Genomic DNA, 19,996 nt, shown 5'->3' with positions numbered 1-19,996 from the left:
AGCTTTTTGGCCATCAAGGAAAACGCTATGTCTGGCGCAAACCCAACACCTCTCATCAACCAAGAACAGCATCCCCAGTGAAGCACGGTGGTGGCAGCATCACGCTGTGGGGATGTTTTCCATCGGTAGGGACTGGGAAACTGGTCAGAATTGAAGGAATGATGGATGGCGCTAAATACAGGGAAATTCTAGAGGGAAACCTGTTTCAGTCTTCCAGAGATTCGAGACTGGGACGGAGGTTCACCTTCCAGCAGGACAATGACCCTAAGCATACTGCTAAAGCAACACTCGAGTGGTTTAAGGGGAAACATTTAAATGTCTTGTAATGGCCTAGTCAAAGCCCAGACCTCAATCCAATTGAGAATCTGTGGTATGACTTAAAGATTGCTGTACACCAGCGGAACCCATCCAACTTGAAGGAGCTGAAGCAGTTTTGCCTTGAAGAACGGACAAAAATCCCAGTGGCTAGCTGTGCCAAGCTTATAGAGACATACCCCAAGAGACTTGCAGCTGTAACTGCTGCAAAAGGTGGCTCTACAAAGTATTGACTTTAGGGGGGGGTGATTAGTTATGCACGCTCAAGTTCCGTTTTTTTGCCTTATTTCTTGTTTGTTCCACAATAAAAAATATTTTGCATCTTCAAAATGGTAGGCATGTTGAGTAAATCAAATGATTAAAAATCTAATTTAGTTCTAGGTTGTAAGGCAACAAAATAGGAAAAATGCCAAAGGGGGTGAATACTTTCACAAGCCACTATATGTGTACAACATTAAAGACCTACATCACTATAATGAGTGTCAGTTTCAAAAATGTATTTTGCATGCCCTGATACTGCACAATGACTAAGTGAATTGCGGCTGGGGTAAATTTCTCAAAAACAAGACAAAACTAGAAATACAATTTAAAAAGTGTCTGGAAACTTCCATAACATTAACATTTAAAAAATGAGATTTACTTCAGAAATAGGAACAGTCACCATTAATAATGCAGCACTGTGTACACCACTACACTCAAAGAAATTGTGATTAATGACAGGTGCATTACGTTGTAATTAAATATTTGCTCACAATCTCTCCAGCTTTAGGAACATGAAAACAATAACTAGACCATTAATTCCTACTGAATCAAGTCTGTGTGTTTTAAAGGCGTGGGCAGGGAGGGAACGTACCTGTCAGTTTTAAGGGCCTTGCGGTAGATGTGCTTGGAGGGGAACTCGCAGATTTCGGGGTGCATGCGGTACTGGCAGCTAAGGAAGACCACAGGGCTGGGCTTCTTGTTCTCCTTACAGTAGTCATCTAGGTTCCTCACCAGCCGAGCCATCAGGGACTGGCCGTACTTCAACTCCTTCGCTTTCTGACAGAAGAAAAATCATACATTTAAATGGAACACTTAATCTACCGAACACTAATGCTTTTAACGTCTTTGGGATAGGGGGCAGTATTTTCACGTCCAGATGAAAAGCGTGCCCAAAGTAAACTGCCTGCTACTCAGGCCCAGAAGCTAGGATATGCATATTATTAGTAGATTTGGATAGAAAACACTCCAAAGGTTCTAAAACTGTTTGAATGATGTCTGTTTGAATGATGTCTGAGTATAACAGAACTTATTTGGCGATAGCCCAAGGACAAACCATCCAGAAAAAAAAGGGGGTCACTCTTTTCAATGGGTTTTCATTGGGATTCTAGATTTCTAAGGCAGTTGCTTGCCGTTCCTATCGCTTCCACTGGATGCCAACAGTCTTCAGAAATTGGTAGATTTTTTTCCTTTGAGAAATGAAGTAGCCCTGTTAAGAACGAGGCTCGAGGGAAGTGTATTGTTTGATAGAGGCGCACGACCTGAGAAGCACGCCGTTTAACGCCGTTTGAACGCCGTTTATCCCATCTTAAATTTGATTGATTATTTACATTAAAAAATACCTAAAGTTGTATTAGGAAAGTTGAAATGTTTGGACAAAGATTACAGGTAACTTATGAGATATTTTGTAGTCATGTTGCGCGATTTGGAACCGGTGTGTTTCTGGATCAAACGCGCCAAATAAATGGACATTTTGGATACATAACGACGGAATTAATCGAACAAAAGGACCATTTGTGATGTTTATGGGACATATTGGAGTGCCAACAGAAGAAGCTCGTCAAAGTTAAGGCATGAATTATATCTTTATTTCTGAGTTTCGTGTCGCGCCTGGCGGGATGAAATATGATTGTCTGTGTTTGTTTGATGGGGTGCTGTCCTCAGAAAATAGCATGGTTTGCTTTCTCCGTAAAGCCTTTTTGAAATCTGACACATTGGCTGGATTAACAACAAGTGTAGCTATAATTTGGTGTATTGCATGTGTGAATTCATGAAAGTTTAATATTTTTAGTAATTTCATTTGAATTTGGAGCTCTGCCATTTCACAGGATGTTGGTCAGGTGGGACGGTAGCGTCCCATCTAGCCTAGAGAGGTTAATGTACAGTACCAGTCAAAAGTTTGGACACATACTCATTGGAGGGTTTCTTTATTTTTTACTATTTTCTACATTGTAGAAAAATAGTGAAGACATCAAAACTACGAAATAACACATACGGAATCGTGCAGTAACCAAAAGTGTTCAATCAAAATATATTTGAGATTCTTCAAAATCAACCACCCTTTGCCTTGATGACAGCTTAGCACACTCTTGGTCTTCTCTCAACCAGATTCATGAGGTAGTCACCTGGAATGCATTTCAATTAACAGGTGTGCCTTGTTAAAAGTTAATTTGTGGAATTTCATTCCTTCTTAATGCGTTTGAGCCAATCAGTTGTGTTGTAGGGGTGGTATACAGAAGATATCCCTATTTGGTAAAATACCCAGACCGTATTATGGTAAGAACAGCTCAAATAAGGAAAGAGAAATGACATTCCATCATCACTTTAAAGACATGAGGGTCAGTCACCGAGGACAATTTCCAAAACATTGCAAGTTTAAGCGCACTTGCAAAAACCATCAAGCACTATGATGAAACTGGCTCTCATGAGGACCGCCACAGGAAAGGAAGACCCAGAGTTACTTCTACTGCAGAGGATGAGTTCATTAAAGTTACCAGCCTCAGAAATTGCAGACCAAATAAATGCTTCAGAGTTCAAGTAACAATCATCAACTGTTCAGAGGAGACTTTGTGAGTCAGGCCTTCATGGTCAAATTGCTGCAAAGAAAATCACTATTTGACCAAGAAGGAGAGTGATGGAGTGTTGCATCAGATGACCTGGCCTCAATCCAATTCAGATGGTTTGGGTTGAGTTGGACCGCAGAATGAAGGTAAAGCAGCCAACAGGTGCTCAGTCTGTAGGAAGTCCTTCAAGAATGTTGGGAAAGCATTCCAGGTGACTAACTCGTAAAGCTAGCTGAGAGAAAGCAAAGCTGTCAAGGAAAAGGGTGGTTACATTGAAGAACCGCAAATATAAAATATATGTTGATTTGTTTAACACTTTTTTGGTTACTATATGATTCCATATGTGTTGTTTCATAGTTTTGATGTCTACACTATTTTTCGACGATGTAGAAAATAGTAAAAATAAAGAAAAACCCTTGAATGAGTAGTTGTCCAAACCTTTGACTAGTATATCTATATATGGGGAGAAACAAACAGCCAGGGGAACACAATGAAAATACACAGTTACTGTTTCATCATCAGTCAGAATCATTGACCTGAGAAGTGTTGAAAGACTCACATGAGTAAGAATAGGGGCGGCAGGTAGCCTAGTGGTCAGAGCGTTGGGCCAGTAACCACTGACAAGGTAAAAATCTGTCCTTCTGCCCCGGAACAAGGCAGTTAACCCACTGTTACCCAGTAGGCCGTCATTCTAAATAAGAATTTGTTCTAAACTGATTTGCCAAGTTAAATTGAAATCTCTTGCAGGTGTATTTTCAGGTAGTGACAGTGAGCTGCAGTACCTGGGAGATAACCGTGGGGGGCAGCTGATGGGGGTCTCCCACCAGGATGAGGGCGTTGCACTGGTATAGCATAGGGATGAGAGTCTCCGTCTCGGTGGCCTGCCCTGCCTGCACCACACAGAAATGTGTTGGGGGAAAAATGCTCTTGGTTTCTCACATTCATACTGAGGCAGTGTGAAGGTGTTTTCACAAAGTGCATTCGAAAAATATTCAGACCCCTTGACTTTTTCCACATTGTTACATTACAACCTTAAATCTAAAATTGATTGGAAGTGTTTTTCCCCGCCTCAATCTACACACAACAATGACAAAGCAAAAACAGGTAGATTTTTTGCAAACGTATTAAACTGAAATATTACATTTACATAAGTATTCAGACCCTTTACTCAGTACTTTGTTAAAGCACCTTTGGCAGCAAATACAGCGTAGTATTCTTGGGTATGACGCTACAAGCTTGGCACACCTGTATTTGGAGAGTTTCTCCCATTCTTCTCCGCAGATCCTCTCAAGCTGTCAGGTTGCATGTGAAGGGTCTGCACAGCCATTTTCATGGCCCCTCCTGAGATATTGGATGGGGTTCAAGTCCGGGATCTGGCTGGGCCGCTCAAAGACATTCAGAGACTTGTCCCGAAGCCACTCCTGCGTTGTCTTGGCTGTGTGCTTAGGGTCGTTGTCCTGTTGGAAGGTGAACCTTTGCCCCAGTCTGAGGTCCTGAGCGCTCTGGATCAGGTTTTTAATCAAGGATCTGTACTTTTCTCTGTTCATCTTTCCCTCGGTCCTGACTAGTCTCCCAGTCCCTGACACCAAAAAACATCCCCACAGCATGATGTTTCCTCCAGGCGTGACACTTGGCATTCAGGCCAAAGACCACAATCTTGGCTTCTTCAGACCAGAAAATGTTTCTCATGGTCTGAGATTCGGGTTCTTGGTCACCTCCCTGACTAAGGCCCTTCTCCCCCGACTGCGGCCAGCTCTAGGAAGAGTCTTGGTGGTTCCAAACTGCTTCCAGCTAAGAATGAGGGAGGCCATTGTGTTCTTGGGGACCTTCAATGCTGCAGAAATTTTTTGGTACCCTTGCCCAGATCTGTGCATCAACATAATCCATACCTCATGACGACTCCTTGCAGTCCCCAGGCCACCTGGTCGTGCTGCTGCTCCAGTTTCAACTGTTCAGCCTGCGGCTAAGGAACCCTGACCTGTTCACCGGATGTGCTACCTGTCCCAGACCTGCTGTTTTCAACTCTCTAGAGACAGCGGGAGCGGTAGAGATACTATCAATGATTGGCTATGAAAAGCCAACTGACATTTACTCCTGAGGTGCTGACTTGTTGCACCCTCGACAACTACTGTGATTATTATTATTTGACCATGCTGGTCATTTAAGAACATTTGAACATCTTGGCCATGTTCTGTTACAATCTCTACCCGGCACAGCCAGAAGAGGACTGGCCACCCCTCATAGCCTGGTTCCTCTCTAGGTTTCTTCCTGGTTTTGGCCTTTCTAGGGAGTTTTTCCCAGCCACCGTGCTTCTACACCTGCATTGCTTGCTGTTTGGGGTTTTAGGCTGGGTTTCTGTACAGCACTTTGAGATATCATCTGATATAAGAAGGGCTATATAAATACATTTGATAGACAGTTGTTTGCCTTTCCAAATCATGTCCAATCAATAGAATTAACCACAAGTGGACTCCAAGTTGTAGAAACATCAAGGATGATCAATTGAAACAGGATGCACCTAAGCTCAATTTCAAGTCTCATAATAAAGCGTCTGAATACTTACGTAAATATGGGATTATTATTATTTTTAATACATTTGCAAATATTTCTTACAAACCTGTTCTCGCTTTGTCATTATGGGATATTGTGTGTAGATTGAGGAACATTCTTATTTCATTCATTTTAGAATAAGGCTGAAATGAAAACGTAACAAAATGTGGAAAAAGTCAAGGGCTCTGAATAATTTCTGAATGCTCTGTACCTACTTACATTTTGGAAGCTAAATGACAGCATTTAGTTAAAAGATATAACGATTATAATCAAGAACATTTACATGTAAATTATTATTGGTAACATTATAAAAGAATAACTACAGATTAAATTATGCTGATATTGAAAATTGTACTACCAAAGGCTACTGCCCCTTTAAGAGCTAGCAATGATTTTGTACCTCGTGTTATTCAAACCCCATAATCAGATAATTAGCCTATGAAGTTCTTTTGTAGCCTCCACACATATTTTGGTCTCTCTGTGTGTAAGTCCTTGATAATCGCTAATCAATGTCCAAAAACAGCACAAAATATTTTCTGCTTCTCATTTGTGGCACCAACGTGAGTTATGGGTGTCGCAGCAGCCTAGTGCGCTTGCACACCGTGATTCTCCAGGACCACTTTGGTAGATGGAACAACTATTGAAATGCAGCCAAAGTATAGGAGCTCCAAAATCTGACCTCGTCCACGATGATGCAGATAAAGGGCTTGTGTCCCAGGCGCCGGAACGCCGACTCCAGGATGGTGCTGCCGCTGGTGCTCAAGGTGCAGCAGACCACATGGGCATCCTGCAGTACCTGGGCCTGGGTTTCCTGCGTCTTACTGCGAGACTGATAGTGGGAGGAAGAAGAGAAAAATGTAGAGAACGAGTTCGACAGAAAGAGGGAAGAGAAAGCATGAGGGTTATGAGAGAGAAAGAAGCATTTCAAATTAGAAGTCTTTCCCATCAAAGCTGTGTTTCTCCTTTCTTTAATCCGTCCTTAATAACTCATCTAATGAGCCCTTATACACATGACAAAGTTGATAAGGTCATCATCTCTGTACACTACCGGTCATAATATTTAGAACACCAACTCATTCAAGGGTTTTTCTTTATTTTATACATTGTAGAATAATAGACATCAAAACTATGAAATAACACACATGGAACTTTTTTTTTTTAAATATATATTTTTAGATTAATCTTCAAAGTAGCCACCCTTTGCCTTGATGACAGCTTTACATACTCTTGGCATTCTTTCAACCAGTTTCACCTGGAATGCTATTCCAACAGTCTTGAAGGAGTTCCCACATATGCTGAGCACTTGGCTGCTTTTCCTTCACTCTGCGGACCGACTCAGCCCAAACCATGTCAATTTTGTTGAGGTCTGGGGATTGTGGAGGCCAGGTCATCTGAGGCAACACTACACTCTCCTTGGTAAAATAGCCCTTACACAGCCTGGAGGTGTGTTGGGTCATTGTCCTGTTGAAAACCAAAACGATAGCCCCACTAGGCGCAAACCAGATGGGATGGCGTATTGCTTCAGAATGCTGTGGTAGCCATGCTGGTTAAGTGTGCCTTGAATTCTAAATCAAATCACAGACAGTGTCACCAGCAAAGCACACCCACACCTCCTCCATGCTTTACGGTGGGAAATACACATGCGGAGACCATCAATTCACCCGCACCGCATCTCACAAAGACACGGAGGTTGGAACCAATAATCTCCAATTTGTACTCTAGACCAAAAGGACAAATTCCCACCGGTCTAATGTCCACGGCACGCATTTCTTGGCCCGAGCAAGACTCTTCTTATTGGTGTCCTTCAGTAGAGGTTCCTTTGCATCAATTTGACCATTTAGGCCTGATTCACGCAGTCTCCTCTGAACAGTTGATATGTGTCTGTTACTTGAACTCTGAAGCATTTATTTAACCTGCAATTTCTAAGGCTGGGAACTTTAATGAACTTATCCTCTGCAGCAGAGGAACTCTGGGTCTTCCATTTCTGAGGCGGTCTTCATGAGATCCAGTTTCATCATAGCGCTTGATGGTTTCTGCAACTTCACTTCATGAAACTTTCAAAGTTCTTGAAATTTTCCACATTGATTGACCTCCATGTCTTAAAGGACTGTCATTCAACTTTCCATATTATGGAAGGAACATCTCAAATAAGCACTTGGTCTTTTACCAAATTGGACTATCTTTTGAATACCCCCCCACCTTGTCACAACACAACTGATTGGCTCAAACGCATTAAGAAAGAAAGAAATTCCAAAAACCTTTGACAAGGCACACCTGTTAACTGAAATGCATTTCAGGTGACTACCTCATGAATCTGGTTGAGAAAGCCAAGAGTGTGCAAAGCTGTCATCTAGGCAAAGGGTGGCTATTTGAAGAAACTCAAATATATTTTGATTTAACACTTTTTTGGTTACTACATGATTCCATATGTGTTATTTCATAGTGTTGATATCTTCACTATTATTCTACAATGTAGAGAATCGTAAACCAAGAAAAACCCTTGAATGAGTAGGTGTTCTAAATATTTTGACATGTAGTGTTTATAATGGTCATGTGATTGAGGGCCTTACTTGTTTGAGTTGGGAGCTGAGTTTCTGTCTCTCTTGGAGCAGTCTGGACTTCTGCATTGCCAGCTCATGGTACTACACACCAGCCAATGGAAGACGCAGGAAGAGAGAAATCGTGAAAAGCAGAAAAATGTAAAAACATGCAAGGTATTAAGGAGTGGGGCAATCCCACTCCTTTTGCCATTTCTAATTGAAGAGATAGTGTTGAAAAGATAGGGGAGATTGAAAGAGGGTGAGTGAAAGGGCAGTGGGTTGGATTCGAACCCATGTCGACTGTAAGCGCGTCTGAACAGAGGCCCATAATTAAAGTAAGAGCCCACAGCGTAGAACAGGAGATTTGGGTAACTGTAGGTGTGGCCAGCCTTCTGGTAGCCTCTGCTGGGGGAAGCATGCATGTACCATTTCCTCTTTCTTTTGCAGTTTTGGCAACATCTTGGAGATCTTGTCTATGCTCTCGTCCAGCTGCGCTCTGCGCCGGTGGATGTCTGGGTCCTGTGACATTAGGGCCTTTTCTGCAGGTGAAAAGGGACAAAACACGTGTTTTTGTATTGAGGTGATTTGAGGAAGGTGCATGCATACTTGTGCCCGCGCACGCTCTCCAGACTCACGTGTTTTGTTTTTCACCTGACTGTCCAGGCTAAAAGGTTTTAAATTCTTGGAGATGGTCCTTTCGTTCCCAAGCCTCACCAGATTGATGTCCCCACAGTTACCTTTAAGAAAGCCATCCAGGACAATGTCAACTTCACCATATCAGTTCAGTGAAACAATGATTTGTGGTTCAATTGCCGTTCAAACTTTTTACCCATTTAATTTTTCCAAATAGGCATATTTCATTCATCTATTCAGTTCACCAATTTTTGAGGATTTCCATAGTTGAGGTAGCGTACCCTGGATGTTCTTGCACTTCTCCTTGAAGACTGGGATAATCTTCTTCATCAGGTTGTCGATGGCTGCGTTGGACGGGGCACACAGGAGGACCCTCATGCGACGGTGTTCAGATTGCCTGCTCCCTGGAGGAGCCATGCTCTGTACTCCCTGGAGATGGTTATGAGAATGAGGGGAACACTGGGAATTATATGAAAGTTAGAATTTCACAATGCCTTTAAGCCAAGGTTGTGCAATAGGAAAGAAACACTAAAAAAAACACTAGAGCAAAAGAAAAGTTAATTTGTTCTTGAAAATGTCTCCTTGTGTCTAATGACCTTAGCCCAGGGTTGAACAACAAAACACACTGTCCAGAAACAAAGCAAACAGCGTACCTCAGAGAACAGCTTTTGCAGCAGGCCCACGATGGTTTTGCTCTTTCCCGTTCCTGGGGGTCCGTGTATCAAGCAGATTTTTGGGGTGTGTTGCTGGTTCCTGATGACGGACAAACCGGTTCTCACCGCCCTCACCTGGTCTAGGTTGTAATCCTGGGCCAAACACATCATACAGACATACTGTTTACATGTATACAAGGCCATTTTTACACATGTAAGGGCCACCTCAAATTAAACAAAACGATTAGTTATGTCAGACTTAAAAGTAAAGTCACAAATCCTCAGTACTTGGTTATCCAATAGTTCCACAAAGGAATAACTTTCCTTTTAAAACCCCAAACACTCTCTACTCAAAAGGTTTCTTACAGGCAGGTTGAGGCTGGGGATGACCTCCGGGCCAGGTTGGAAGTAGGAGACATGTGGGGCCAGGAGGGGCTTGAGCATAGAGCTGCCATTGAGCAGACAGATTGCCCTGAACTCCCTCAAGGTGCTGACCAGGGAGCCCACCACATCACAGCGCACTGCCTGCTTGTTCGCCAACGTCACATTCCCCAGGGTCTTTATCATCAGGTTCAGAGTTGGGCACTGGCCTGAAGGGCAGCAAAGAAAATATTTTTTTTTTTTAAATAATAATAAAAATTAAAAATTAAAAAAATACCTAAAGTTGTATTACAAAAGTAGTTGGAAATGTTTGGACAAAGCCTACAGGTAACTTTTGAGATATTTTGTAGTCACGTTGTACAAGTTGGAACCTGTGCTTTTCTGGATCAAACGCGCCAAATAAATGGCCATTTTGGATATATATTGACGGAATTAATCGAACAAAAGGACCATTTGTGATGTTTATGAGACATATTGGAGTGCCAACAGAAGAAGCTTGTCAAGGTAAAGCATGAATTATATTTTTATTTCTGTGTTTTGTGTTGCGCCGGGAGGGTTGAAATATAATGGTCTGTGATTGTTAGCTGGGGTGCTATGCTCAGACAATAGCATTGTTTGCTTTCGCCGTAAAGCATTTTTGAAATATGACACGTTGGCTGGATTAACAACAAGTGTAGCTATAATTTGGTATATTGAATGTGTGATTTCATGAAAGTTGAATTTTTATAGATTTTTTTTTTTGAATTTGGCGCTCTGCATTTTCACCGGATGTTGGCCAGGTGGGACGCTACCGTCTCACATATTCCAGAAAGGTTAACAAGAAATTTGTGGAGTGGTTGAAAAACAAGTCTTAATGAATCCAAACTAAGCATATGTAAACGTCCGACTTCAACTGTATTTTCAGTTCTCTCGGGTTCAAGTATTCTTCCTGTTTGGCCCTGTCCGGGGGTATCATCGGATGGAGCCACAGTGTCTCCTGACCCTTCCTGTCTCAGCCTCCAGTATTTATGCTGCAGTAGTTTATGTGTCGGGGGGCTAGGGTCAGTTTGTTATATCTGGAGTACTTCTCCTGTCTTATCCGGTGTCCTGTGTGAATTTAAGTATGCTCTCTAATTCTCTCTTTCTTTCTCTCGGAGGACCTGAGCCCTAGGACCATGCCTCAGGACTACCTGGCATGATGACTCCTTGCTGTCCCCAGTCCACCTGGCCATGCTGCTGCTCCAGTTTCAACTGTTCTGCCTGCGGCTATGGAACCCTGACCTGTTCACCGGATGTGCTACCTGTCCCAGACCTGCTGTTTTCAACTCTCTAGAGACAGCGGGAGCGGTAGAGATACTCTCAATGATTGGCTATGAAAAGCCAACTGACATTTACTCCTGAGGTGCTGACTTGTTGCACCCTCGACAACTACTGTGATTATTATTATTTGACCATGCTGGTCATTTATGAACATTTGAACATCTTGGCCACGTTCTGTTACAATCTCCACCCGGCACAGCCAGAAGAGGACTGGCCACCCCTAATAGCCTGGTTCCTCTCTAGGTTTCTTCCTAGGTTATGGCCTTTCTAGGGAGTTTTTCCCAGCCACCGTGCTTCTACACCTGCATTGCTTGCTGTTTGGGGTTTTAGGCTGTGTTTCTGTACAGCACTTTGAGATATCAGCTGATGTACGAAGGGCTATATAAATACATTTGAAGTCCGGGCCGGGGCCAGGCCACTCAAGGACATTGAGCCTTTTGAGTCCCGAAGCCACTCCTGCGTTGACAATGACCCTAAGCACACAGGCAAGACCTGCTGGAAGGCGAACCTTTGCCCCAGTCTGAAGTCTGAGCGCTCTGGAGCAGGTTATCAAGGATCTCTGTATTTTCCTCCATTTATCTTTCCCTCGATCCTGAAGAATCTCCCAGTCTCTGCAGCTGAAAAACATCCCCACAGCATGATGCTGCCGCCACAATGCTTCACCGTAGGGATGGTGCCAGGTTTACTCCAGACGTGACGCTTGTCATTTAGGTCAAGGAGTTCGATTCTGATTCCAGACTAGAGAATCTTGTTTATCAAGGTCGGAGTCCTTTCGGTGCCTTTTGGCAAACTCCAAGCGACTGTCATGTGCCATTTACTGAGGAGTGGCTTCCGTCTGGCCACTCTACCATAAAGGCCTGATTGGTGGAGTGCTGCGGAAAATCTTCCAGAAGGACAACCATCTCCACAAAGGAACTCTGTCAGAGTGACCATCGGGTTCTTCGTCACCTCCCTGCCATTGTCCTCCGATTACTCATTTTGGCCGGGCGGCTATCTGTAGGAAGAGTCTTAGTGGTTCTTCCATTTAAGAATGATGAGGCCACTGTGTACTTGAGGACCTTCAATGCTGAAGCAAAGTTTTGGTACTCTTTCCCAGATGTTTGCCTCGACACAATCCTGTCTCAGTGCTCTACGGATAATTCCTTTGACCTCATGGCTTGTTTTTTTTCTCTGACATGCACTGCCAACTGTGGGACCTTATACAGACAGATGTGTGATTTTCCAAATCATGTACTATCAATTTAATTTACCACAGGTGGATTCCAATCAAGTTGTAGAAACATCGGCCTCTCGGGTGGCGCAGTGGTCTAGGGCACTGCATCGCAGTGCTAGCTGCGCCACCAGAGTCTCTGGGTTCGCGCCCAGGCTCTGTCGCAGCCGGCCGCGACCGGGGAGGTCCGTGGGGCACAATTGGGCTACCGTCGTCCGGGTTAGGGAGGGTTTGGCCGGTAGGGATATCCTTGTCTCATCGCGCTCAAGCGACTCCTGTGGCGGGCCGGGCGCAGTGCGCGCTAACCAAGGGGGCCAGGTGCACGGTGTTTCCTCCGAGACATTGGTGCGGCTGGCTTCCGGGTTGGAGGCGGGCTGTGTTAAGAAGCAGTGCGGCTTGGTTGGGTTGTGCTTCGGAGGACGCGTGGCTTTCGACCTTCGTCTCTCCCGAGCCCGTACGGGAGTTGTAGCGATGAGACAAGATAGTAATTACTAGCGATTGGATACCACGAAAAATTGGGGAGAAAATGGGATAAAAAAATTTAAAAAAGTTGTAGAAACATCAAAGATGATCAACAGGATGCGCCGGAGCTCTTCCTAGAGCTAGCCACCTGGCAAAACTGAGCAATCGGAGGACAAGGGCCTTGGTCAGGGAGGTGACCAATAACCTGATGGTCACTGACAGAGCTCGTCTGTGGAGATGAGAGAACCTTCCAGGAGGACAACCATCTCAGCAGCCCACCTCCAATCAGGCCTATATGGTAGAGTGGCCAGACAGAAGACACTCAGTAAATGGCACGATAGCCCGCTTGGTGTTTACCAAAAGGCCCCTAAAGGACTCTGACCATGAGAAACAAGATTCTCTGGTCTGATGAAACCAAGATTGAACTCTGAATGCAAGCGCCACGTCTGGAGGAAACCAGGCACCGCTCATCACCTGGCCAATACCATCCCTATGGTGAAGCATGGTGCTGTGGGAATGTTTTTCAGCATCAGGGACTGGGAGACGAGTCAGGATCGAGGGCAAGATGAACGGATCAAAGTACAGCGAGACCCTTGATGAAAACCTGCGCTAGAGTGCTCAGGACCTCAGACTGGGGCGAAGGCTTACCATCCAACAGGAAAATGACCCTAAGAACACAGCCAAGACAACACACAAGTAGCTTCAAGTTGTCTCTGAATGTCCTTGAGTGGCCCAGCCAGAGCCCAGACTTGAACCCTATCGAACATCTCTGGGGAGACCTGAACATAACTGTGCAGTGACGCTACCCATCCAACCTGACATAGCTTGAAATGATCTGCGGAGAAGAATGGGAGAAACTTCCCAAACACAGATGTGCCAAGCTTGTAGCGTCATAACCAAGAAGACAAGGCTGTAATTGCTGCCAAAGGTGCTTCAACAAAGTACTGAGTCGAGGGTATTTCAGTTGCTTAATTTTAATACTTCTGCAAACATTTCTAAAAACCTGTTTTTACTTTGTCATTATGGGGTAGTGTGTGAGAATTGAGGGGGAAAACACTAATTCATACATTTTAGAATAAGGCTGTAATGTAAGAACACGTGGAGAAAGTGAAGGGGTCTGAATACTTTCCAAATGCCCTGTGGGTATATACAGTACTAGTCAAAAGTTGACACCTACTCATTCAAGGGTTTCTTTACTTTTACTATTGTCTACATTGCAGACTAATAGCGAAGACATCAAAACCATAAAAATAATACTTCCCGAATGGACAATCATGGCACCAATAATTGCTTCTTATACACCAGATGTCCTTGAACCATTTTTTTTTTAAGTTATAAAATCGCATACAGCAGAAGTTAAGGATAAATGAATTGCCAGAATCTCATACTATCAATTTAAGAATTTATGTTGATTTACATTTTGTCTTTCCATAGCAATTACAATCCCCTTCCCTCAGTAAGCCTATCACTTCCTGGCCTCTTACACACAAATGTACTCACCCACGCCTCCGTTGCAGACATTGGATCTCTGCACATAGCCAAATTGTTCTTGGGGATCCAAGAAGCCTTGCTCATGCCATGGGTAAGCACCTGTATTCTGGGGCAGCCACAGAATGACCAGGTCCTCCTCCCTAGGGTACATCTGACGGGAGTCATCACTGGCAGTAATGCTCGCTGAAAAAAATAGGTTCGTTATGTGGCTCAGCTTTGGTACAATGTCACAATTAACAACTGTTTACAGTATGTAGATTCTAGTGCAAGCTGCAAGCATTGTTAGCATAAACAATATAAAAAAATTGGTTACTTAAGCTTACCTGTTAAACTGACATTCCAAACACTGTGGCTGTACTCGTGTGCAACAACTTTTAAATTCTGAGTTATCACCTTTCCTGATTCCTTGTTCTTTAGCCATTCACCTGCAAGCTTTGATGAGAAGAGAATTTGACCTTAATAGAAAATATCAACTCCAAGAGATTGCCATTAAACTGTTGTGACTCATTACTCACAACTAAAATTTGTCAAAACATCAAATACCTTTGTAATGCTAGACTGACCATTCTTCTCAGTTGCCTACAGCCTAAATGCACCATAGCAGAGTTACGAGTTACACAATCTATTCCGTAACAAATTGACTACTCACCTCCTCGAAAGTGTTGGTGAGAAGCAGGGGGTAAAAGGTCTTGTAGTATTCATCATAAGAGCTGAAGCTGAAGCCTACTTCCATCAACGGTAACTCACATACCTCAGAGGGTATACCAAACTGCTTGTAGTTACTGAACATATCAAAGGTCCATTTCAGGATGTGTTGAATTAGGTAGTTGGGGTCAAATCTGAAGCCAACCTCTGGGTTGGGCATCTGACTTCGGGAAGGGCCATAGTGCCTGGAGGTGGAGGGCTGGGGGGTGGAACCTATGTTGCTGTGCTGGATAGGGCGGAGGGGCTGGCCAGGTGGACGGGGGATGTTTTGTTCAGGTCTGGGTGGTGGTTGTTTTGGTGGATTGGGTTTAGGTGGTAGTTGTGGTGCAATGGGTTTGTATAAGAGTCGATTCAGTGGAAGAGACTGACCAACCTCTGGATAAGGAGGTGGTTGTCGTACACAGGGGCTTCGTGCTGGCACAACTGGCCGGGCAGGCACAACTGGCCGGGCAGGCACAACTGGCCGGGCAGGCACAACTGGCCGGGCAGGCCTACCTCTTCCAGCAGGGGCAGAAGAAGCCGACAATGGAGCATTGGCAGTCCTCTCCATCTCTTGCACCAAGGAGGCACTCCTGGAGCTTGAGGTTGCGTAGATCTTGGTGGTGGACGGCTTGGCTTTTTTAACCGACATAGGAGACATTCCTGGTTTCAGGAACAAGCGATCATCATCCTGAGTCAAGCTAGAGCGCAAGGGTGGCGGAGTATGCGGTTTCTTAAAAGTCTGTGTGGCAAGTGGAGCCTCTTGCCCTTCGTTTGCCTGTTTAGGCCATGTCCAGTCTGAAGACCCTCCTTTTTCCTCAAAGGGCATCTGGCTGTCTGCGTCAATGTCCATGTCTACAGGGTCCCGCTGTGTGTAGAATAACTCTTCTTCCTCCTCCTCCATCTGCGAGCACATCTCCATTTCAGTTGGCTCCATTTGGGTGAGGTACATCCATTCTGCATCATAATCTTCACCTTCATTGCTTTTGGGGACTTGACCAGAAGGTCCAGGTGTGACATCATCATTCCTTTGAAAGTATGGAGAGATCTGCCTGTCCATGTTGGACACCACACTACTCACTGTATTGGAGGATGCTGGTTTGTTCTCATTGGCTCTTTGAGAGCTACAATTGACCGTCAGCTGTTCCTCATGACGGGTAGGATCTAGCTGGGAACACTGCAGGTCCTCATCTTCATCGTCCTCCTCTCTAACAAAACTGGGAGTTTGAATTTCATCAATCTTTTTGGGATTTCTCTTCATTGGCTCTGCCTTTGCAGAGATTCCGGCTCCCAATGCCTGCTTGCTCTGCCTGAAGAACTGGAACAGCTTATTGTTACTCCCTTTGACCACTCTCTTCTGAGGGAAGGTCACCTTCGACCTCTTGGTCTGTCGGGTAGGCTTCTTGGCCTGTGGGACATTGACTGTAGCGCCGTGGTGCCTCAGATCACCAACAATATCACGTGATCCCTGGGAGAGATCAAAGGCCTTTCGCACCTTCTTCTTAAGGCCAAGCTTCTCAGCTGTGGACACAGGCTCTGTGGCTTTTCTGACTTTTTTAGGAGGGACAATGGCTGGAGTTAATGACGTTTTGCGTGAGAAGGCTGATGTGGTGAAGGAAAAGTGTGTCTCAGTTTCCAGTCTGTTTGAACGTACCGTTGAACTGCAATTTCTCAATGGCGGTGTGACTGCATGGGGAGCATCCTTCACAGGCTCTTTGATTAGTTTTTCTACCACCGTAGGTTTCTTGCTCAGGCACTTGGAGGCCAATGGTTTTGCATCAACAAGAAGATTTCTTTTTTTGACAACAATGGCCCGTTTCAGCCCTTGAGGTGGGGTCTTAGGCTTCTCAAGCTCCTTCTCAACCTGCTGACAGGCTCTTTCGATGTCCTCGTCATAGATTGGTTGTGTATCACATTCCCAGCTTGATAAAGGCTCTCTTGAAGTTGGACTGACAGGGCTATCTTCTTTGAGCTTTTCAGGTGGTATGTTACTTTCCGAATCTCTGTTGGACCAGGCAGAGGCCATATCTTCCTGTGTTTCAAATTCAAACACCTGAGACTCACTCATGTCTCCATCGTAATCACGCCAGGGACTAGGATTCTGGTCAGAGGCATCTGGTTCATTTTTTATTTGGGAGGTCTCAGAAAAACACTCAGTACTTCTTGCTCTAACAACATCTAATGTAGCCTCGTCATCAGATATAACAATTACATCAGAAGTTGACTTTGGTGGAGATAGTGGTCGGTCAAATTGTCTCGAGTTTCCTTTACTCCGATCTCGTGAGGATTTGGAGCCTTCTTTCCCTTTAAGATTACTTTTTAAAACAGAGAGGGGCACATTGTCCACGGATTCTTGGAGGCATGGGGGGGGCCGGCTAATGCCGTGGAGGTTGGATGCCTCCTCTCTACGGCTGGTCAACAGATTTTCAGATTTCTCTTTACCGAATTCACTGAGTCCTACAGAGGGCCTGGCTCTCTCAGACTTGGACTTCTTGGTCATAAGCTGGCCGAGTCTGGATTTGATCACCTGTATTTTCTCTGGATCTGCCCTCAAGGAAGTTACGTTGTCTTGGGTTGGTCTAGAATCATTAGTCGGCTCTACAAACTCCTCTTCAGGGGTTAGGGGCTCCTTTTTCAGCAACGCTAGGTCTATGTCCCACCCACTCTGAACTCCATTAGAATCCCCACCACCAGATGTACTGCCTTCGACATCATCCCACAACCCTTCCCGTTTTATAGGAGGGTTAAATTCAGCTAAGCTGCTAGGTCCCGAGGGGTCATTGCTTGACTGAAGTGGTGGTGTGGTTGGTGCCACAGGCCCTGCCTCAATGTCCAGCGGTTCAGGTGGAGAAGTACTTATGGTTGGCCTGTTCATCATCATCTTGACATAGTCCTTCAGACAGATCTGCAGCTCCTGAATCTCCGACCTAATCAGCTTCCACTCCCTCTGTTGCCCTTCTCTGAGGTGCTTGTTCAGACGGTTCAGGAAGTGGTGGCACTTGCTGTTGGGGTTCAGCCTGGTCCCTTCCTTCAGCAGGGACCGGATGATATGCATGCATGCCTGTGGAACAGCCCTGCTAGTAGAGGCCTTTCGGGGCACACTGACCCTTAAGGAGGATGTGGAAGACACCGAGTGAGAAACTGGACCTTCCGAGGTATGGACGAAAGCGTCACCAGGCAGGGTGGAACATTTCACCAACACGCTCACCCACTTGGGAGCGCAGTAATAGAGCATGTTCATGCGGCCACTCCCCAGGTGCAATTCGATGATATGGACCAGAATAAGAGTGAAGAACTCTGTGACCTTGTCACATATGCAAACCTGGGGCGTCGGGAGGTCTGTGCTGATCTCCCCACATAGGTAGTGGACAACCTCAGTAATGTATAGGACGCTGTGTTCGTCAAGGTCCATAACAGATTTCACAAAGGGGATGAACCAGAGAAATGTGCTGTCGTGCACACGCAATGCCTGTCCCACTTCTGAATGCAGGAGATTGACCAGAGAACTCATATCCTCATAGACCACATTGCTAGCCACACCACGTGAGCGTCTGCTTCCCTACAAAATAAAATAGTAATACATAACATGGTATTACATAAGATTACAGAAATGCATAGGAAGTTAACATACCTTCTACCAACTCAATGTATTTTGTAATATGACATTTAATAAAACCATGTGTCACGCCTGGAGTGGCTCCATCAAACTAAAGGCCACTGCACACAGATGTACCCCACATGTTTAACTCAAGTTGGGTTATTCCTACTCTCACTAGGGTAGGGGGCACTATTTTCACCTCCAGATGAAAAGCGTGCCCAAAGTAAAACTGCCTGCTACTCAGGCCCAGAAGCTAGGATATGCATATTTGATTTGGATAGAAAACACTCCAAAGGTTCTAAAACTGTTTGAATAATGTCTGAGTATAACAGAACTGAAATGGCAGGCGAAAACCTGATGAAAATCAATCCAGGAAGTGCCATTATTTTGAAATGACTCTTTTTCCAATGAAAGCCTATCCACCATTTAAAGGGATAGGACCCAGATTCCATTCCCTATGGCTTCCACTAGTTGTGAACAGTCTTTAGACATTGTTTCAGGCTTTTATTCTGAAAAATTAGGGAGAATGACAACTTTGAGTGAGTGGATAGTGGGATGTCCCCAGAGCTGTTTGCTGCACACGACCGAGAGCGCACCTTTCTTGTTTTTATATTGACGACGCTATTGTCCGGTTGAAATATTATCGATAATTTAGGCTAAAAACCTGAGGATTGATTATAAACATCGTTTGACATGTTTCTACATACTTTACCGGTACTATTTGGAATTTGTCTGCCTGTTGTAACCGCATTTGAGCCTTTGGATTACTGAACAAAACGCTCCAACAAAATTGAGGTTTTTGGATATACTTTACCGAACAAAACAAACATTTATTGTGTAACTGGGAGTCTTGAGTGCAACCATACGAAGATCAAAGGTAAGTGATACATTTTATTGCTATTTCTGACATTCGTGACTCATCTACTTGGCTGGTAACTGTATGTAATGTTTTGTGTGCTGAGCGCTGTCCTAAGATAATCGCATGGTTTGCTTTCGCCGTAAAGCCTTTTTGAAAACTGACACGGCGGCTGGATTAACAACAAATTAGCCTTTATTTTGATGTATTACACTTGTGATTTCATGAAAGTTAAATATTTTAAGCAATTTAATTTGAAATTTGCTCTCTGCAACTTCACCGGATGTTGGCCAGGTGGGACGCTACCGTCCCACACTCCCTAGAGAGGCAAAGACAGTTCACAATAAATAACCTCACTGTCCCTGACTAGCGGACGCTCTTGACTGGTAGCACATGAAACAAGCTTTGAATCCTTCTGTAAGAAAGATCAGGGAGAATAGCTTGAGAAGAACTTGTTAAAGCGGTTTGTTGTTCCGCATCGTGCTTTTTACACTAAAGGTCA

The 19,996-nt window shown here is 44.4% G+C and overlaps 1 protein-coding gene across 4 annotated transcripts in view; it reads right to left on the bottom strand.

The window, feature by feature from the left end:
• Nucleotides 1–19,996, bottom strand: part of setx (senataxin) — a 47,680-nt gene that overhangs the window by 9,861 nt on the left and 17,823 nt on the right. For 3 of the 4 annotated variants that reach the window (XM_055873952.1, XM_055873953.1, XM_055873951.1), the window contains exons 9-20: nucleotides 15,006–18,599; nucleotides 14,680–14,788; nucleotides 14,366–14,539; nucleotides 9,880–10,103; nucleotides 9,514–9,666; nucleotides 9,142–9,289; nucleotides 8,863–8,964; nucleotides 8,654–8,766; nucleotides 8,258–8,329; nucleotides 6,367–6,516; nucleotides 3,920–4,027; nucleotides 1,169–1,353 (exon numbers count right to left, since the gene is read on the bottom strand). In XM_055873952.1, the coding sequence (XP_055729927.1) occupies nucleotides 1,169–1,353; nucleotides 3,920–4,027; nucleotides 6,367–6,516; nucleotides 8,258–8,329; nucleotides 8,654–8,766; nucleotides 8,863–8,964; nucleotides 9,142–9,289; nucleotides 9,514–9,666; nucleotides 9,880–10,103; nucleotides 14,366–14,539; nucleotides 14,680–14,788; nucleotides 15,006–18,599 (5,132 nt within the window). The remainder of the gene's footprint in view (nucleotides 1–1,168; nucleotides 1,354–3,919; nucleotides 4,028–6,366; nucleotides 6,517–8,257; nucleotides 8,330–8,653; nucleotides 8,767–8,862; nucleotides 8,965–9,141; nucleotides 9,290–9,513; nucleotides 9,667–9,879; nucleotides 10,104–14,365; nucleotides 14,540–14,679; nucleotides 14,789–15,005; nucleotides 18,600–19,996) is intronic. The other variant, XM_055873954.1, reaches the window with a different exon arrangement.

Source organism: Salvelinus fontinalis, chromosome 21 (genome assembly GCF_029448725.1).
Source record: "Salvelinus fontinalis isolate EN_2023a chromosome 21, ASM2944872v1, whole genome shotgun sequence".
Classification (NCBI taxonomy): Eukaryota; Metazoa; Chordata; class Actinopteri; order Salmoniformes; family Salmonidae; genus Salvelinus; species Salvelinus fontinalis.
Note: the sequence above shows the minus strand (reverse complement) of the source record. Positions and strands in the feature narration are given on the sequence as shown.